Source organism: Pristiophorus japonicus, chromosome 6, assembly GCF_044704955.1.
Source record: "Pristiophorus japonicus isolate sPriJap1 chromosome 6, sPriJap1.hap1, whole genome shotgun sequence".
Classification (NCBI taxonomy): Eukaryota; Metazoa; Chordata; class Chondrichthyes; family Pristiophoridae; genus Pristiophorus; species Pristiophorus japonicus.
In genome coordinates, this window is record NC_091982.1 from 85,547,045 (window position 1) to 85,565,950 (window position 18,906).

Sequence of the window (18,906 nt, forward strand, 5' to 3'; positions counted from 1 at the left end):
GCCCAAAACGGATATAGACAGGCTAAGTGACTGGGCAAAAATTTGGCAGATAGAGTATAATGTGGGAAAATGTGAGGTATCCATTTTGGCAGAAAAATTAGAAAAACAAATTATAATTTAAATGGAGAAAAATTGCAAAGTGCTGCAGTACAGAGGGACTTGGAGGGTCCTTGTGCTTGAAACACAAAAGTGAGTATGCAGGTACAGCAAGTAATCAGGAAGGCAAATGGAATGTTGGCCTTTATTGCAAGGGGGATAGAGTATAAAAACAGATAAGTCCTGCCACAACTGTACAGGGTAACGGTGAGGCCACACCTGGAGTACTGCGTACAGTTTTGGTATCCTTATTTAAGGAAGGATATACTTGCATTGGAGGCTGTTCAGAGAAGGTTCACTGGAATGATTTTGGAGATGAGGGTGTTGGTTTATGAAGGTAGGTTGGGCCTGTACTCATTGGAGTTCAGAACAATGAGAGGTGATCTTATCGAAACATATGAGATAGTGAGGCGGTTCGACAAGATGGATGCAGGGAGGATATTTCCACAAATAGGGAAAACTAAAACTAGGGGACATGGTCTCAGAATAAAGGGCCACCCAATCAAAACTGATGCATCCCAGAGTACTTAAGGAGGTGGCCTTGAAAATAGCAGATGCATTGACAGTCATTTTCCAACATTCCATAGACTCTGGATCAGTTCCTATGGAGGGGAGCTAATGTAACCCCACTTTTTAAAAAAGGAGGGAGAAAGAAAACAGGGAATTATAGACCGGTCAGCCTGACATCGGTCGTGGGTAAAATGATGGAATCAATTATTAAGGATGTCATAGCAGCGCATTTGGAAAGAGATGACATGATAGGTCCAAGTCAGTATGGATTTGTGAAAGGGAAATCATACTTGACAAATCTTCTGGAATTTTTTGAGGACGTTTCCAGTAGAGTTGTCAAGGGAGAACCAGTTGATGTGGTATATTTGAACTTTCAGAAGGCTTTCGACAAGGTCCCACACAAGAGATTAATGTGCAATGGGATTGGGGGTAATGTGCTGACGTGGATTGAGAACTGGTTGGCAGACAGGAAGCAAAGAGTAGGAGTAAATGGGTACTTTTCAGAATGGCAGGCAGTGACTCGTGGGGTACCGCAAGGTTCTGTGCTGGGGCTCCAGCTGTTTACATTGTATATTAATGATTTAGACGAGGGGATTAAATATAGTATCTCCAAATTTGCGGATGACACTACGTTGGGTGGCAGTGTGAGCTGCGAGGAGGATGCTATGAGGCTGCAGAGTGACTTGGTTAGGTGAGTGGGCAAATGCATGGCAGATGAAGTATAATGTGAATAAATGTGAGATTATCCACTTTGGTGGTAAAAACAGAGAGACAGACTATTATCTGAATGGTGACAGATTAGGAAAAGGGGAGGTGCAACGAGACCTGGGTGTCATGGTACATCAGCCATTGAAGGTTGGCATGCAGGTACAGCAGGCGGTTAAGAAAGCAAATGACATGTTGGCCTTCATAGCGAGGGGATTTGAGTACAGGGGCAGGGAGGTGTTACTACAGCTGTACAGGGCCTTGGTGAGGCCACACCTGGAGTATTGTGTACAGTTTTGGTCTCCTAACTTGAGGAAGGACATTCTTGCTATTGAGGGAGTGCAGCGAAGGTTCACCAGACTGATGCCCGGGATGGCGGGACTGACATATCAAGAAAGACTGGATCAACTGGGCTTGTATTCACTGGAGTTCAGAAGAATGAGAGGGGATCTCATAGAAACGTTTAAAATTCTGACGGGTTTAGACAGGTTAGATGCAGGAAGAATGTTCCCAATGTTGGGGAAGTCCAGAACCAGGGGTCACAGTCTAAGGATAAGGGGTATGCCATTTAGGACCGAGATGAGGAGAAACTTCTTCACCCAGAGAGTGGTGAACCTGTGGAATTCTCTAACATAGAAAGTTGTTGAGGTCAATTCACTAAATATATTCAAAAAGGAGTTAGATGTAGTCCTTACTACTAGGGGGATCAAGGGGTAAGGCGAGAAAGCAGGAATGGGGTACTGAAGTTGCATGTTCAGCCATGAACTCATTGAATGGCGGTGCAGGCTCGAAGTGTTGAATGGCCTTCTCCTGCACCTATTTTCTATGTTTTTATGAATTTCTTCTCTGAGGGTTGTAAATCTATGGAATTCTCTGCCCCAGAGAGCTGTGGACGCTGGGTCTTTGAATATATTTAAGGCGGAGATGGATAGGTTTTTGAGTGATAAGGGAATAAAGGGTTTTGGGGAGCGGGCAGGGAAGTGGAGCTGAGTCCATGATCAGATCAGCCATGATCTTATTAAATGGCGGAGCAGGCTCGAGGGGCCAGGTAGCCTACTTCTGCACCTATTTCTCATGTTCTTATATTTTTCCTTTTTTCCTTAACAAAGAGCTCAGAGTTGAATTGGCCCAGCATCCAGGATGTGCGAGTTCCGGATTTCCAATACCCTTTGTGTGAAAAAGTACTTGCCGATTTTGTCTTGCTGTAATTTAAAGATAATGCTCTCTTGTTCTGGAGTCCCCCACCAGAGGAAATCATTTCTCTCTCTCTAGCCTATCAGTCATTTTGAACACCTCGATCAGATCACCCCTCAACCTTCCAAACTCGAGGGAATACAAGCCAAGTTTATACAATCTGTACTCATAATTGAACCCTTTAAGCCCAGAAGGTTATCGATTTGCCACATATTCCCTCATTGGTCTTTGTGTGATCAATGGAATTCAGCTGTTAACATCATACATGATTAATGCTTGTTAGCTTTCTTAATTATATATATATTTAACACTATTAAATCCAGTTCAGCTGCAGGAATATAAACGATTTGTAAATTAGGTGTCCATTATTTAAAGGGGCTGCTCCTCAATTTCTGGTTGCACTTCAGTCCCACACTCCTGATCTTTGGGCACCCTGTGCGGAGGGGAGCGGGTAGGTCCGAGGGCCTCCTTGTAGGACTGCTCCTGGGCACAGCCAAGGGTGCCAACAGCCGGTTCAGGCAGCGGGCGGTCAAGGGGGTCATTCAGCCCGACTGCCTGCCTCTCTTCTGTGCGTACATCCGGGCCAGGATGTCCTTTGAGATGGAGCACGCGGTGTCCACCGGTACGCTCGCAGCCTTCCGCGAGAGGTGGGCACCGGAGGGACTGGAGTGCATTGTTACCCGCGGCAACCAAATTTTAATTTGATTTTATATGTTTTAAAATTTAATTTGCTTTAATTGCCGGATTTTTAGTGTCCCCCTCCCCTTTTATAGGGGGCACTTGTAAAATATATGGTTTTAATGCCCCCCCAAAAAAAATCACAAAAAAAACCCCACAAAAAAAAACATTTATTAGAAAAAGGGGTAGTTAAGTGTCTGGAGTGTCCCCCAGATCGGGGGGCACTTGATCTAATGTTTATTTTGTTCCCCCCCCCAAAAGAGTTGTAAATTAGGCGTCCATTATTTAAAGGGGCTGCTCCTCAATTTCTGGTTGCAGTTCAGTCCCACACTCCTGATCTTTGGGCACCTTGTACGGAGGGGAGCGGATAGGTCCGAGGGCCTCCTCGTAGGACTGCTCCTGGGCACGGCCAAGGGGGCCATCAGCCGGTCCAGGTAGCGGGCGGTCAAGGGGGTAGTTCAGCCTGACTGCCTGCCTCTCTTCCGTGCGTACATCCGGGCCAGGGTGTCCTTGGAGATGGAGCACGCGGTGTCCACCGGTACGCTCGTGGCCTTCCGCGAGAGGTGGGCGCCGGAGGGACTGGAGTGCATCGTTACCCCCGGCAACCAAATTTTTATTTGATTTTATATGTTTTAAAGTTTAATTTGTTTTAATTGCTGGTTTTAGTGTCCCCCTCCCCTTTTATAGGGGGGACTTGTAAAATATATGATTTTAATGCCCCCCAAAAGAAAACACAAGAAAAACCAAAAAATAAAAAAAGAGGGCAGTTAAAAGTGTCTGGAATGTCCCCCAGATCAGGGGGGGGGCACTTGATCTAATGTTTATTTTGTCCCCCCCCACCCCTCAAAAGAGTTGTAAATTAGGCACACCCCTTTTATAGGGGGCATTTGTAAATTATGGTTTAAATGCCCCCAAAAAACCCAAAAAACACAAAAATCACAAACAAAAAACAAAAAAAAAGGCACATGAAAAGTGTTTGGAGTGTCCCCCAGATCGGGGGGCACTTGATTTCATTAATTATGGTTTCTCCAAAAGAGTTGTAAATTAGGCACAATCTAAAGAGGTAGAAAATATAGCATGTCATCTGGTGAAGGATAGGCTTTTGGTATTTTACTAATCCTATAACCTTAATGAAGTATCCAGAGCCCAATAATGGCTAGCTTTACTCAAGTATAACTTTCCTCATGACAGTTCTACTTAATTTTAAGAAATGAACTTCTGTAGACTTAGAGTAAAAATATAAGGCAACTGATGTAAGACTTAAAACTACTTAGCAAATCCTGGTCTTCATCAGTTCCACTTAAATTCTGATTAGTTGCTTAACCAACTTTGTGTTGTTCAACCCAAGAGAGATCCAAAGCACTATGGTGTTTCATTAGCTTTATGTTAAAAGAGACTAAGTATTGATTTTCACAATGGCTTTCTGAAGCACACTTTGATTGGAAAATGTATTTATGATTGCAGGTTTGGCTCCAAATGCTTCATTAACAAACCTACATTCTCTTCCTTTGTCCACAGGTTGCCTTTGAACAGCTGTTCTTCTAATAGGATGAGTTCCGGTAGTTCGGATGAGTTCTTCCAGTCAATGAATCACGCAGAGCAAACATTTCGGAAAATGGAGAACTACCTCCAACACAAGCAACTGTGTGATGTTCTCCTGATTGCTGGAGATCTCAAGATTCCTGCACATCGGTAAAGTTTAAGTGATATTTCAGTGTATCATAGGACAAGTACATTCAGTGTTAGTGAAATATATTCCACTTGGAGTCGTATGGGATGACCAGTGTTTTTCAGTTGATAAAAGCCAAAATGGTTCATTTTGTACTATTTTACCAATATTCCAAAACACCCAATGATAACACATTAGAGACAAGTCTATTGACTTATTGGAGTTTTTACTACACTGTTTCTTATCAACCTAGAAATCTGTGCAAACTCAGGTCTATTAAAATGGACAAGTGAGGAAAATGAAGGGTCACCTACTGACATGGTTGGCAAGTTATTATTCAATTTGCTGCACTGCCAACAAGAATAGTAGAATTCAAATATTCATCTGGTGGCATATGTTCTGCTGTTAAATAAAATACCAATTTAGCCCCTTGACATCAGGAATTTTTATCCACATCAGTGATGTTGTAAAAGAAAGAGGAAAGAAAGAGGTGTAATATTGCAGCAAGAAAGGATCTAGATTGTGGTTTTAGTTATTCATCATGCACTTCCTATATGAATCTTCTTGCCACTAACAATCACTTGTAACAAATAAAGTTTTGCTGAGGGCAATGACACAATTATGTCTGTATTTTTAGAATTACCCTGGAGAAAAGGAAATTCATGTCACTTTATTTTTGTAATTTTTAATAAATCAACAATGAAGCTCGCTAAAATTGCAACTTCACACAGACATGGGCCACAAATGAACAACAGGAATTAAACATTAAATCACTGTCCTCATTTCACCCCAGTCCTTGCTTTGAATTCCTGGGAGTGCCAGATGGTGGTGATTAAAGGCTTTTTGGCTTATTTCTCAAGACGCCAGTGCTTAAACAAAGCCTAATCAAAGTTTGAATGACATTTCTGCTGAACAAAATTGATATTCATTAAAAACTTATAACAATGTAGAACTTCTAATGTTTACATCATTAATACTTCCTATGGGATCACCTATCACTAGATAAAATTTTAATTTGTGTACTCATGGTTTTCACTAATGAATTGGTGGAAATTATAAATGTAAATTTCAGTATTTTATATGATGCTGCATAATTTACAATCTATTATGTCTTGACCAGTAATCAAAATGATGTTTACCTGCTAGCAGAATGCAAGTCCATTAAATGTAGTCAAGTAGACTTAAATAACTTTGGTGTGTGAAGGCTTGATTGCTGTAGAAATGCCTTAAATGCACATATAAAAGTATATTTGATTAAAGTGTGGCTTTCCGGATAATGAAAATGACAAAAACATTAGTGCTGTAGTATTTATTTAGAAGCTTTCTGCTTATCTCTGATGTTATCTCCATTGTTTTCAGGCTCGTCCTCAGCGCTGTTTCAGACTATTTTGCTGCCATGTTTACAAATGATGTACGCGAGGCCAAGCAAGAAGAAATTAAAATGGAGGGTGTAGACCCAGATGCACTTAAGGCACTCGTTCATTATGCTTACACAGGTGACTTTAATGTAATATTTATAGAGGACATTTTATCAGTTCAGTAACAATGCCTATCTTGGAGGTCAACCTCCACTTCAGATTTCCAATAAAGGAAACGGTAGTTGCATTTCACAATACAAAAGAGTCAGTTGTCTTGACTCTTAACATATTTCAAGGTAGAGGATGTGTGCATTGAATGTTTTTTTTCAATACTGTACTTAGGTGGAAGACTTAAAACTGGTTTATGCTTCCAGTTTTGGAAAATTGTCAAATGCTCAAGTGTTGTTTCTGTGCACAAGCACACGCTAGTCAAGAGTGATATATATTTAGTCCTTTCTTATTTTTAGCCATTTAGCAATCCTACATGGATCACACACAGCCATGTGATCCAAAGATGTCAATAATTAAACTAAAAGTTCTTGTATTTTTATAATTTTAGTGTATTAATCCAAAGAGTTTGCAAAAATGTTGGATTTAAATAATAAATAATTATATTTACTCAAAGATAACGCAGGACATTGCTCAGATGAAGCTGTGTGTTCTGTATAGGTGACCTATATTGAACTGATGTTGCCCCTTTGTTTTTCACCCAGCTCTTGCTGTTGACTTTCAAGGGCTTAGTTTATCAATCAGATGGGGAAGGGGTGTGGGATTCTATTTTGAACTGGTGTGCCTGAGGTCAAATTTGTTTTGCTGGTGCTGCTTGTAGAACATTCTGTTCTTTCTGCATGATTACTCTATTACTCCACTTTTTCCTATTTCTTTTTCGATCATTATTCCTCTGATTCTATTACTGTCCCTTGTTCTCTTTATTTTCACCTCCCTTTAATTCTCTCACTGATGAGGACATAAGAGCATAAGCAATAGGAGCAGGAGTAGGACATATGGCCCCTCAAGCCTGCTCCTCCATTCAGTAAGATCATGGCTGATCATCGACCTCAACTCCACTTTCCTGCCCAACCTCCAGTTCCCTTGATTCCCCTAGACTGCAAAAATCTATCTATCTCAGCCTTGAATATACTCAAAAACTCAGCATTCACAGCTCTCTGGGACAGAGAATTCCAAAGATTCACAACCCTCTGAGTGAAGAAATTCCTCCTACTCTCTGTCTTAAATGGCCTACCCCTTATCCTGAGACTGTGTGCCCTAGTCCTAGACACTCCAGCCAGGGGAAACAACCTCTCTACTGCATCTACCCTGTTAATCCACCTCAGAATCTTATATGTTTCAATGAGATCACCTTTCATTCTTCTAAACTCCAGAGAGTATAGGCCCATTCTACACAATCTTTCATCATATGACAGCCCTCTCATCCCAGGAATCAATCTAATGAACCTTCGTTGCACCACCCCCAAGGCAAGTATATCCTTCCTTAGATTTGGAGACCAAAAATTGTGCATAGTACTCCAGGTGTGATCTCACCAAAGCCCTGTACAATTGTCGCAAGACTTCCTTACTGTTATACTCCAACCCCCTTGCAATAAAGGACAACATGCCATTTGCCTTCCTTATTGCTTGCTGTACCTGCATGCTAGCTTTCTGTGTTTCTTGCACAAGACACCCACATTTTTCTGACCACCAACATTTAAAAGTTTCTCACTATTTAAAAAAAAAATTCTGTTTTTCTATTCTTCCTACCTCACATTTCCCTACATTATAATCCGTCTGCCACCTAACTGCCCACTCACTTAGTCTATCTATATCCCTTTGCAGACTCTTTGTGTTCTCCTCACAGCTTACTGTCCCACCTAGCTTTGTATCATCAGCAAGCCTGGATACATTATACTCTGTCCCTTTATTTAGATCATTAATATAGATTGTAAATAGCTGAGGCCCCAGCACTGATCCTTGTGGCACCTCACTAGTTACAGCCAGCCAACCTGTTTATCCCGACTCTCTTTTCTGTCCATTAACCAATCCCCTATCCATGCTAATACATTACCTCCAGTCCCATGATCTTAGTGCTTCTTCTGTTACTCCAGCAATCTCTGCCAACTGCATCATTTTTCTTCAGTAATCTGTAACCACTGCATTTTTCTCCATAAATTTCTCACAATGGGACAGGAGCTGTTGAAACTAGAAGCTACGAGTGCTACAGAAGGGAGTGAGTGAGAAGCACAGAAGATGCACGACTAGTGGAGAGTTGCAGGAAGGAGTGAGTAGGAGAGCTTGGAGTGGCCAGGATTGGCAATGGAGGAAAGGGTGGGATATGCATGTCTTTAGTCTGCTGTGCATTCCCGTGTATTATTTACGTTGGATCTGAGATGGACTGGGGTGTGTGTTACAGAGGGGCTGTCTGCTTGCTTGTCCTACATTACAACAGTGACTACACTTCAAAAAGTACTTAATTGGCCATTAAGCACTTTGGGACGTCCGGTGTTCATGAAAGGCACTATATATATGCAAGTCTTTCTTTCCTTTTGTGGTTGGGGAAATGGGGGAAGAATTAATGCCGAGGCTACTATGATGTACTGGGGAGATGCTGAAGCAATTGGAAGGACGGATGCGGAAGTTTGTAACTTTGTTAAATGATTGAATTTGTTATGTGTTAATTATGTGATCAAGTTTTTCTTAAGAGGATATAATGGGGCGGAAATTCACCGTCCCTGAAGGAATGACTACCGCGGGGTTTGGGCGGCCAATCAAAAAAATCAATCGGCCGCCATGGTCGGGTAATTTTCCCTCCCCAAGCTATATTCAGCTCGGGCAGGGTGGGCGGGGTGGGGGTGCGAGTTTGAGCAGTGCTCACTTTTGCCAAAAATGGTGAGGTGAAGCCGAAGTTGTCATGCATTCAACTATCATTGTAACCCATGTATAAGCTGACCTAAGTTGTACACCTTGAGAACATTGATCACAAGGGGCAAACTTGTGGGCGACACTCCTAACCTCGACTTTCAGGTATAAAAGGGGAAGCTCCACCCACCTTCATCACTTGAGGTCTTGTTAATAAAGGTAACTGGTCACAGAGTGACCTTCTCTCAATATGGGCCTGGTGTGCATTTATACTGTATAGTAAGGACTTATCATTGGTGACGAGAAACTGGGATTTAAACCACGCGAGCATGGCCGCTAGCAGCACAGAAGAGAGGTACTGTGTTGGTGATGATTGGGACGACTTTATTGAGAGACTACAGCAAAGTTTTGTCACTAAGGAATGGCTGGGACAGGATTCGGCCGACAAACGCAGGGCTCATCTCCTGACGGTTTGTGGATCCAGAACATACTCTCCGATGAAGGACCGTCTAGCGCCAGAGAAGTCGGCGGACCAGACGTTCAAAGAGCTCAGTAAGTTGATCGGTGAACACCTTAAACCAGCGAGCAGCATGCACATGGCGAGACACTGGTTTTACATGCACCGGCGGCGAGAAGGGCAAAGCGTTCCAGACTTCGTGGCAGATCTCCGGTGACTGGCGAGCCGATGTAAGTTTCCAGATGCATGCAGAGCAGAGATGCTGCGAGACTTTTTTATTGAGGGCATCGGGCACGCTGGGGTTTTCAGGAAACTGATTGAGACCAAAGACTTGACCTTGGAAGTGGCGGCTCTGATAGCCCAGACATTTATCTCAGGGGAGGAAGAGACCAGAATGATGTATGACAAAAATCTTGGCTCAAATGCGGCAAACGACCAGGGAGTCAACATTGTTAATGCGGCACACAGTTCTCTCGGCAGCCAAGGGCAATCGTACATGCCCCAGCATGTAGTCGAACCCAAAGGGGAAATTCAACAGAGACAATGGCTAGTTGAACAGCGATTCATGCCATCGCAATGGACAATGCGGCCAGTAATGGGGCCATCAACACCTGTTAATGGTGCACTTAAGGACAGTTACAGAGACAGTCAGAGAAGATCGACTGGTAATGAACCTTTTGTTTCCAACAACGGGGCCTCCAGCTCATGCTGGAGGTGTGGAGGCAAACACCCAGCCAGAGCTTGCAAGTATCAGCAATATACCTGCAGAAACTGCAACGTCAGTGGTCACTTGGCGCATATGTGCAGGAAGCCTGCAGCCAGATTGATGTACAAGGAGGACAGGCCCGATGTAAGCCCTACGAGACCAAATGAATACTGGGGGAAATCGCTGGATGCTGAAGTTCAGCAAGTTCATGTGGAGCACACATACAGTTCATATACCAGGACGCCACCGATAATGATGAAAGTGCTCCTCAATGGCATCTCAGTATTAATGGAGCTAGACATGGGGGCCAGCCAGTCCCTGATGAGTATCAAACAGTTCGAAAGGTTGTGGGTGTCCAAGGCCAGGAGGCCAAAATTATTGCCGATTGACGCACAGCTACAGACAAAGGAGATCATTCCGGTGCTAGGTAGCGCCACGGTAGTCGTGACCCACAAAAATTCGGAGAACAGGTTGCCACTCTGGATTGTCCCGGGGGACGGTCCCGCACTACTGTAGAGGAGTTGGCTTGCTGTCATGAACTGGAAATGGGACGATGTCAATGTAATTTCTTCTGTGGAGCGAGTATCATGCTCACAGGTCCTGGACAAATTTGACTCATTATTTCAACCCGGCATCGGCACTTTCTTGGGGACCAAGATAGTGATTCACATAAACCCAGACGCCAGGCCAGTACAGCACAAGGCCAGAGCGGTGCCGTACGTGATACGGGAAAAGATAGAATGCGAATTGGACCGCCTGCTGAGGGAAGGCATCATCTTGCCAGTCGAATTCAGTGACTGGGCGAGCCTGATTGTGCCGGTGCTCAAGGCAGATGGGTCGGTCAGGATATGTGTTGATTACAAGGCCACCATCAATTGGGTGTCACTCCAAGACCAGTACCCGCTACCGAGAGCGGAGGACCTCTTTGCGACGCTATCCGGTGGCAAACTTTTTTCAAAATTGGACCTGACCTCAACTTACATGACCCACGAACTGGCGAGTGAGTCGAAGAAGCTGACCACTATCACGACACACAAGGGGTTGTTTGAGTATAACAGATGTCCATTCGGGATTCGTTCGGCCGCCGCGATCTTACAGCGAAATATGGAAAGCCTCCTCAAGTCGATTCCAAGGACGTTGGTTTTTCAAGACGACATCCTCATCACGGGTTGCGATACTGAAGAACACCTCCACAACCTGGAGGAGGTGCTACGCAGACTGGACCGGGCAGGGCTGCGATTGAAAAAGGCGAAGTGCGTCTTCTCAGCTCCAAAGGTAGAATTCCTGGGAAGGAGGGTAGCAGCAGACGGGATCAGACCAACTGCGTCCAAAACAGAAGTGATCCAGAGAGCACCCAGACCCCGTAACACGATGGGGCTGCGTTCGTTCCTGGGACTCCTGAACTATTTTGGTAACTTTCTTCCCAAATTGGGCACGCTGTTAGAGCCGCTACACGTGCTCCTATGCAAAGGTCGCGATTGGGTCTTGGGGGACAGCCAGGAAAGGGCTTTTGATCGAGCACGCAATTTGTTATGCTCCAACAAACTGTTAACGTCATATGATCCGTGTAAGAAATCTGTTTTAACGTGCAATGCATCGTCCTATGGTGTCGGGTGTGTGTTGCAGCATGTGAATGCCAATAGTCAGTTACAGCCGGTAGCTAATGCCTCCAGAAGTCTGTCCCAGGCAGAAAGGGGCTACGGGATGGTAGAAAAGGAGGCGTTCGCATGTGTATCTGCAGTAAAAAAAATGCACCAGTCCCTGTTTGGCAGGAAATTTGAGCTGGAGACAGATCACAAACCCTGAATGTCCCTTTTGGCCGACAACAAGGCCATAAATGCGAATGCATTGGCCCGCAAACAGAGGTGGGCACTCACGTTAGCCGCCTATGACTACACAATTTGGCACAGACCGGGCACTGAAAACTGCGCCGATGCACTCAGCAGGCTCCCACTAGCCACCACTGAAGGGGCAACTGAGCATGATGCTGAGATGGTCATGGTTGCTGAAGCTTTCAAAAGCGAAGGCTCACTTGTGACAACCCGTCAGATTAAATTCTGGACAAATAAAGACCCGCTACTGTCTTTAGTTAAGAAATGTGTCCTGAATGGAGACTGGGCAGCCATATACGGGGCATGCCCTGAGGAATTTAAACCATTTCATAGGCGCAAGGATAAACACTCGATTCAGGCCGATTGCCTACTGTGGGGAAACCGAGTAGTCATGCCCTAGATGGGCAGAGAGGTGTTTATCAGAGAACTTCACAATGAGCACCCGGGCATTGTCATGGTGAAGGCAATTGCCAGGTCACACGTTTGGTGGCCAGGGATAGATGCAGACCTGGAACTTTGTGTTCGCAGGTGCAACACGTGTGCTCAGCTGGGCAACGCACCCAGGGAAGCCCCCCTTAGCCCCTGGTCCTGGCCCGCCAAGCCATGGTCACGCATCCATGTGGACTACGCAGGTCCTTTCATGGGAAAAATATTTTTGGTTGTAGTAGATGCCTACTCCAAATGGATCGAGTGTGCCATTTTAAATTCAAGCACATCCTCTGCCATGGTAGAAAGTCTACGGGCAATGTTCGCCGCCCATGGTCTACCGGATGTCTTGGTCAGCAACAATGGCCTGTGCTTCACAAGCACTGAATTCCAGGACTTCATGGCAAGCAATAGAATCAACCATGTCAGAACGACATTGTTCAAGCCGGTCTCAAACGGCCATGCGGAACGAGCAGTGCAGATAATCAAACAGGGGGTGCTCAGAATCCAAGGGGTTCCCTATAAAGCCACTTATCACGCCTCCAGTTGGCCAATAGATCCCGACCACACTCACTCACAGGGGTTCCACCCGCAGAGCTGCTAATGAAAGGTACACTCAAAACCAGGTTATCCCTTATACACCCTACTATGAAAGAAATTGTTGAGATCAGGCATCAGTCACAATGTGACTACCATGACAGGAATGCGAGGGCGCGATGTATTGATGTCAATGACCCCGTTTTTTTTTCCTTAATTACGCTGGAGGGCCCAAATGGCTTGCAGGCACTGTGATTGCCAAAGAGGGGAATAGGGTTTTGGTAGTTAAACTTACCAATAGACAAATCTGCCGCAAACACGTGGATCAAACTAAAAGGAGATTCAGCAACCCCATAGAAAAAGCAGAGGAAGAACACGACATAGAGTTTACTCCAACACAGGTGATTGAACACCGGAACTAAGTGGAGGAGAGCCCAGTCACTGTGGGCAGTCCGGACAGGCCTGAGGCACCGCAAACAGCAGACACTCAGGCCAGTGCCCAACACCTGGAGCCCCAACTCAGGCGCTCTACAAGGGAGCGTAAACCATCAGAGAGACTTAACCTGTGATCCCAATAAGACTTTGCGGGGGAGGTGATGTCATGTATTCAACTATCATTGTAACCCATGTATAAGCTGACCTAAGTTGTACACCTCGAGAACATTGACCACAAGGGCGAACTTGTGGGAGACACTCCTAACCTGGACTTTCAGGTTTAAAAGGAGAAGCTCCACCCACCTTCATCACTTGAGGTCTTGATAATAAAGGTAACTGATCACAGAGTGACCTTCTCTCAAGTATGTGCCTCATGTGCATTTATAGTGTATAGTAAGGACTTATCAGAAGTAAAGGAAGGTTTCCTGTGGTAAGGTAAGCAGCGGGCGGGCCACTGGAAAATGGCCAACACAGGGATTTTCAGCTGCAACAAGGTAGGACGTCTTCAGGCAGTGCCCCCGTGAGGTATTCAAGTTAGTGCTCGAATGTGACACCGCTGGAGTGTTGTCGTGATCGCGGCCCTTTGGTAGGGAAATAGTTGTATTAATTATTCATGTTTTTATTTCAGATTCCATTATCCGCCGTATTTAGCTTTTCATATAGTTTTAAAAAATTATTTTGGCTCCATTAAACCTGTTGAATGCTGCTCAGAGGTTTGCACACACTTTAGTACAACTTTCAGGTCTAACACTTCAGTGAAGGCCTGTGGGCTGCAGAGACCTGCTTGGCAGGGTTCACCCTGAGGATGGGAGGAGTGTTGGGAGGGTGACACCTGGTATACCTGCTCAGAAGCAGGGCAGCACGCAGGAGAAGACGTCGCCGTCAGCACCGTGCAGAGAGGCAGCGGGCACGGGAGGCAGCAGCTATGATTTGTTCATTCTGCGCCAGACCAGTGCGCCCACTGTCTTGACCAGCCCCAATCAGGATTGCAGTTGGCTGCTTGGGGACAATAATATACCCTGTCCACTTGGCTGCTCACTCCTCTGCGGAACCCCAGCACAACACCAGAACATGCATACAATGACGCTCATTGTGCCACCAGGTGCATCATCGAGGAATGCATAGGCATCCTGAAGCAGAGGTACCTTTCCCTGGACTGCTCTGGTGGCACCTTGCTGTACTCTCCTCAATGGATCTCCATAATCGTCATGGTCTGCTGCATGCTGCACAGCCTGGCCATCATGAGGGGACATCCGCTGCAGGTCGAGCCAGCAGTACCACCTGAGAAGGAGGAGGAGGATCCCCATCACCCCGGAGCTAGGAGGCATCGAGCTATCCCCACCCTGGAAGGGCCGGGTGCAGACTAGCCTGCACTCTCCTGGGAGGGTGTGTCCTCACATATATGTAGGTGCAAGCTCTGCAAAACCTGCTAACCACCACGTGGCAGAGGGAGATCGGTCCATGGTGGATCAAAGCAATTTCGAGCCTCAGAGAGAAGAGGCAGATGTGAAGTACATGGGGTGCACACATGTTCGACGAAATGCTAAATGTAAAATTGAATGGTTTACCCGCAGCCATGGAACTGGACAGTGGCGCTAGCCAATCCATCATGAGTAAAAAGATGTTTGAGAGACTGTGGTGCAACAAGACACTCAGACCAGTCCTGAGCCCCAACCACACGAAACTGAGAACGTACACCAAAGAGCTCATCACTCTCCTGGGCAGCGCCATGGTCAAGGTCACCCACGAGGGCACGGTGCACGAACTGCCACTCTGGATTGTCCCGGGCGATGGCCCCACACTGCTTGGAAGGAGCTGGCTGGGCAAAATCCGCTGGAACTGGGATGACATCCGAGCACTATCACATGTCGATGAGGCCTCATGTACCCAGGTTCTTAACAAATTTCCTTCCCTTTTTGAGCCAGGCATTGGAAACCTTTCCGGAGTGAAGATGTGGATCCACTTGGTCCCAGAGGCATGACCCATTCACCACAAGACGCAAGCAGTACCTCACATGATGAGGGAGAGAGTGGAAATCGAGCTGGACAGGCTGCAACGCGAGGGCATCATCTCCCCAGTGGAATTCAGCGGGTGGGTCAGCCCGATTGTTCCAGTACTCAAAAGTGATAGCACGGTCAGGATTTGCGGCGATTATAAAGGAACTATTAATAGTTTCTCGCTACAGGACCAATACCCGCTACCGAAGGCAGATGACCTATTTGCAGCACTGGCAGGAGGCAAGACATTCACCAAGCTCGACCTGACTTCAGCCTACATGACGCAGGAGCTGGAGGAGTCTTCGAAGGGTCTCACCTGCATCAACACGCACAAGGGACTGTTCATCTACAACAGATGCCCATTTGGAATTCGGTCGGCTGCAGCGATCTTCCAGAGAAACATGGAGAGCCTACTCAAGTCGGTACCACGCACGGTGGTTTTTCAGGACGACATATTGGTTACGGGTTGGGACACCGTCGAGCACCTACAAAACCTGGAGGAGCCCCTCCAGCGACTGGATCACGTAGGGCTGCGGCTGAAGAGGTCGAAATGCGTCTTCATGGCAACAGAAGTGGAGTTTTTGGGGAGAAAGATCGTGGTGGACGGCATTCGGCCCACAGACGCCAAGACAGAGGCCATCAGGAACGCGCCCAGGCCACAGAATGTCACAGAGCTGCGGTCGTTCCAGGGACTCCTCAACTATTTTGGTAACTTCCTACTGGGGTTAAGCATCCTCTTAGGGCCCCTACATGTGTTATTGCGTAAAGGTGACAACTGGGTATGGGGAAAAAAAACAAGTAATTGCTTTTGAGAAAGCCAGAAACATTATATGCTCCAACAAGCTGCTTGTATTGTATAACCCGTGTAAAAGACTTGTGCTAGCATGTGATGCATCGTCGTACGGAATCAGGTGTGTATTACAACAAGCTAACGTTGTGGGGAAGTTGCAACCTGTCGTCTATGCCACCAGGAGCTTGTCTAAGGCCGAGAGGGCCTACAGCATGATTGACAAAGAGGCATTAGTGTGTGTGTTCGGGGTGAAGAAAATGCACCAGTACCTGTTTGGCCTCAAACTTGAGCTGGAAACTGATCACCAGCCCCTCATATCCCTATTTGCTGAAAACAAGGGGCTAAATATTAATGCCTCAGCCTGCATACAAAGGTGGGCACTTGCACTATCAGCATATAACTATACCATCCGCCACAGGCCAGGCACCGAGAACTGTGCGGATGCTCTCAGTCGGCTAGCATTGCCCACCACGGGGGTGGAAATGGCGCAGCCTGCAAACTTGTTCATGGTGGCGCAGCCCGCAGGCTTGTTGATGGTCATGGAAGCGTTTGAAAATGATAAATCACCTGTCACGGCCTGCCAGATTAGGACTTGGACCAGCAAAAATCCCCTGCTGTCCCTAGTAAAAAACTATGTACTGCATGGGAGCTGGGCCAGCATCCCCGTTGAAATGCAAGAGCTAATCAAGCCGTTCCAGCGGCGAAAGGACGAGCTGTCCATTCAGGCAGACTGCCTGTTGGGTAACCCAAAAGGTGCAGGGAGACGTTCATCTCTGATCTCCACAGCACACACCCTGGTAAAGTAATGATGAAAGCGATAGCCAGATCCCACGTGTGGTGGCCCAGTATCGACTCTGATTTAGAGTCCTGTGTATGCCATGCAGCGTGTGTGCTCAGTTGAGCAACACGCCCAGAGAGCCACCATTAAGTTTGTGGTCCTGGCCCTCCGGACCATGGTCGAGGATCCATGTCGACTATGTGGGCCCGTTTCTCCGTAAAATGTTCCTGGTGGTGGTGGATGCTTTTTCAAAATGGATTGAACGTGAAATAATGTCAGGAAGCACCGCCATCGCCACCATTGAAAGCTTGAGGGCCATGTTTGCCACCCATGGCCTGCCTGACATACTGGTCAGTGACAACGGGCCATGTTTCACCAGTGCCGAATTTAAAGAATTCATGATCCACAATGGGATCAAACATGTCACCTTGGCCCTGTTGAAACAAGCCTCCAATGGGCAGGCAGAGCGGGCAGTACAAACAATCAAACAGAGCCTTAAACGAGTCACAGAAGGCTCACTTCAAAATCCGCCTGTCCTGAGTACTGCTCAGCCATCGCATGAGTCCCCACTCACACCCCGGCTGAGCTACTCATGAAAAGGAAACTTAAAACCAGACTCTCACTGGTTCACCCCAGCCAGCATGATCAGGTAGAGAGCAGGCGGCAGCACAAAATGTAAATGATGGTCGCGCCACTGTGTCACGGGAAATTGATCTGAAGACCCTGTGTATGTGCGAAACTATGGACATGGTCCCAAGTGGATCGCGGGCACAGTGATAGCTAAAGAAGGGAGTAGGGTATTTGTAGTCAAACTAGACAATGGACAAATTTGCAGAAAGCACCTGGACCAAACAAGGCTGCGGTTCACAGATCGCCCTGAACAACCCACAGCAGACACCACCTTTTTTGAGCCCACAACACACACCCAAAGGATCAACGACACCACCCCGGACCAGAAAATCGAACCCATCACGCCCAACAGCCCAGCAAGGCCAGGCTCACCCATCAGCCCTGCAGGGCCAACAACACGCCAACCCAGCGAGGGCACAGCCAACACACCAGAACAGACATTTGTACCGAGGCGGTCCACCAGGGAAAGAAAGGCTCCCAACTGCCTCACCTTGTAAATAGCTTTCACTTTGACTTTGGAGGGGGTGGGGGAGTGATGTTATGTATCTGTAAAGCATGCACTCCCATGTTCCGCCACCAGGAAGCACATCCCATGAAGTCCCAAGGGATCCCAGTATCCCTTGGGAGCACTGTATATAAGCCGGCCCCTAAGGCCTGTTCCTCACTCTGGTGTGTCTTAATAAAGACTGAGGTCACTGTTACTTTAACCTCCCTGTCTGCAGTCTCATCTGTGTTAGGAACACAGTACTGCCTGTCTGCCAGGTCTCCCCACGTCAGGAATGGCAGGCAGTGACTAGTGGGGTGCCACACGGCTCAGTGCTGGGACCCCAGCTATTTACAATATACCTCAATGATTTAGATGAAGGAATTGAGTGTAATAGAGCTGTGAGGAGGATGCTAAGAGGCTGCAGGGTGACTTCAATAGGTTAGGTGAGTGGGCAAATGCATGGCCGATGCAGTATAATGTGGATAAATGTGAGGTTATCCACGTTGGGGGTAAAAACACGAAGGCAGAATATTATCTGAATGGTGGCAGATTAGTAAAAGGGGAGGTGCAACGAGACCTGGGTGTCATGGTACATCAGTCATTGAAAGTTGGTATGCAGGTACAGCAGGTGGTGAAGAAGGCAAATGGTATGTTGACCTTCATAGCTAGGGGATTTGAGTATCGGAGCAGGGAAGTCTTACTGCAGTTGTACAGGGCCTTGGTGAGGCCTCACCTGGAATATTATGTTCAGTTTTGGTCTCCTAATCT

At 46.5% G+C, this 18,906-nt stretch overlaps 1 protein-coding gene across 4 annotated transcripts in view; it reads left to right on the forward strand.

Moving 5' to 3' along the window:
- LOC139265182 (kelch-like protein 4) overlaps window positions 1–18,906 on the forward strand; it is a 224,549-nt gene that overhangs the window by 123,551 nt on the left and 82,092 nt on the right. For 2 of the 4 annotated variants that reach the window (XM_070882111.1, XM_070882113.1), the window contains 2 exons: window positions 4,717–4,875; window positions 6,212–6,348. In XM_070882111.1, the coding sequence (XP_070738212.1) occupies window positions 4,717–4,875; window positions 6,212–6,348 (296 nt within the window). Of the gene's footprint in view, window positions 1–4,701; window positions 4,876–6,211; window positions 6,349–18,906 lie in introns of all 4 variants that reach the window. The other 2 variants (XM_070882110.1, XM_070882114.1) reach the window with 2 other exon arrangements.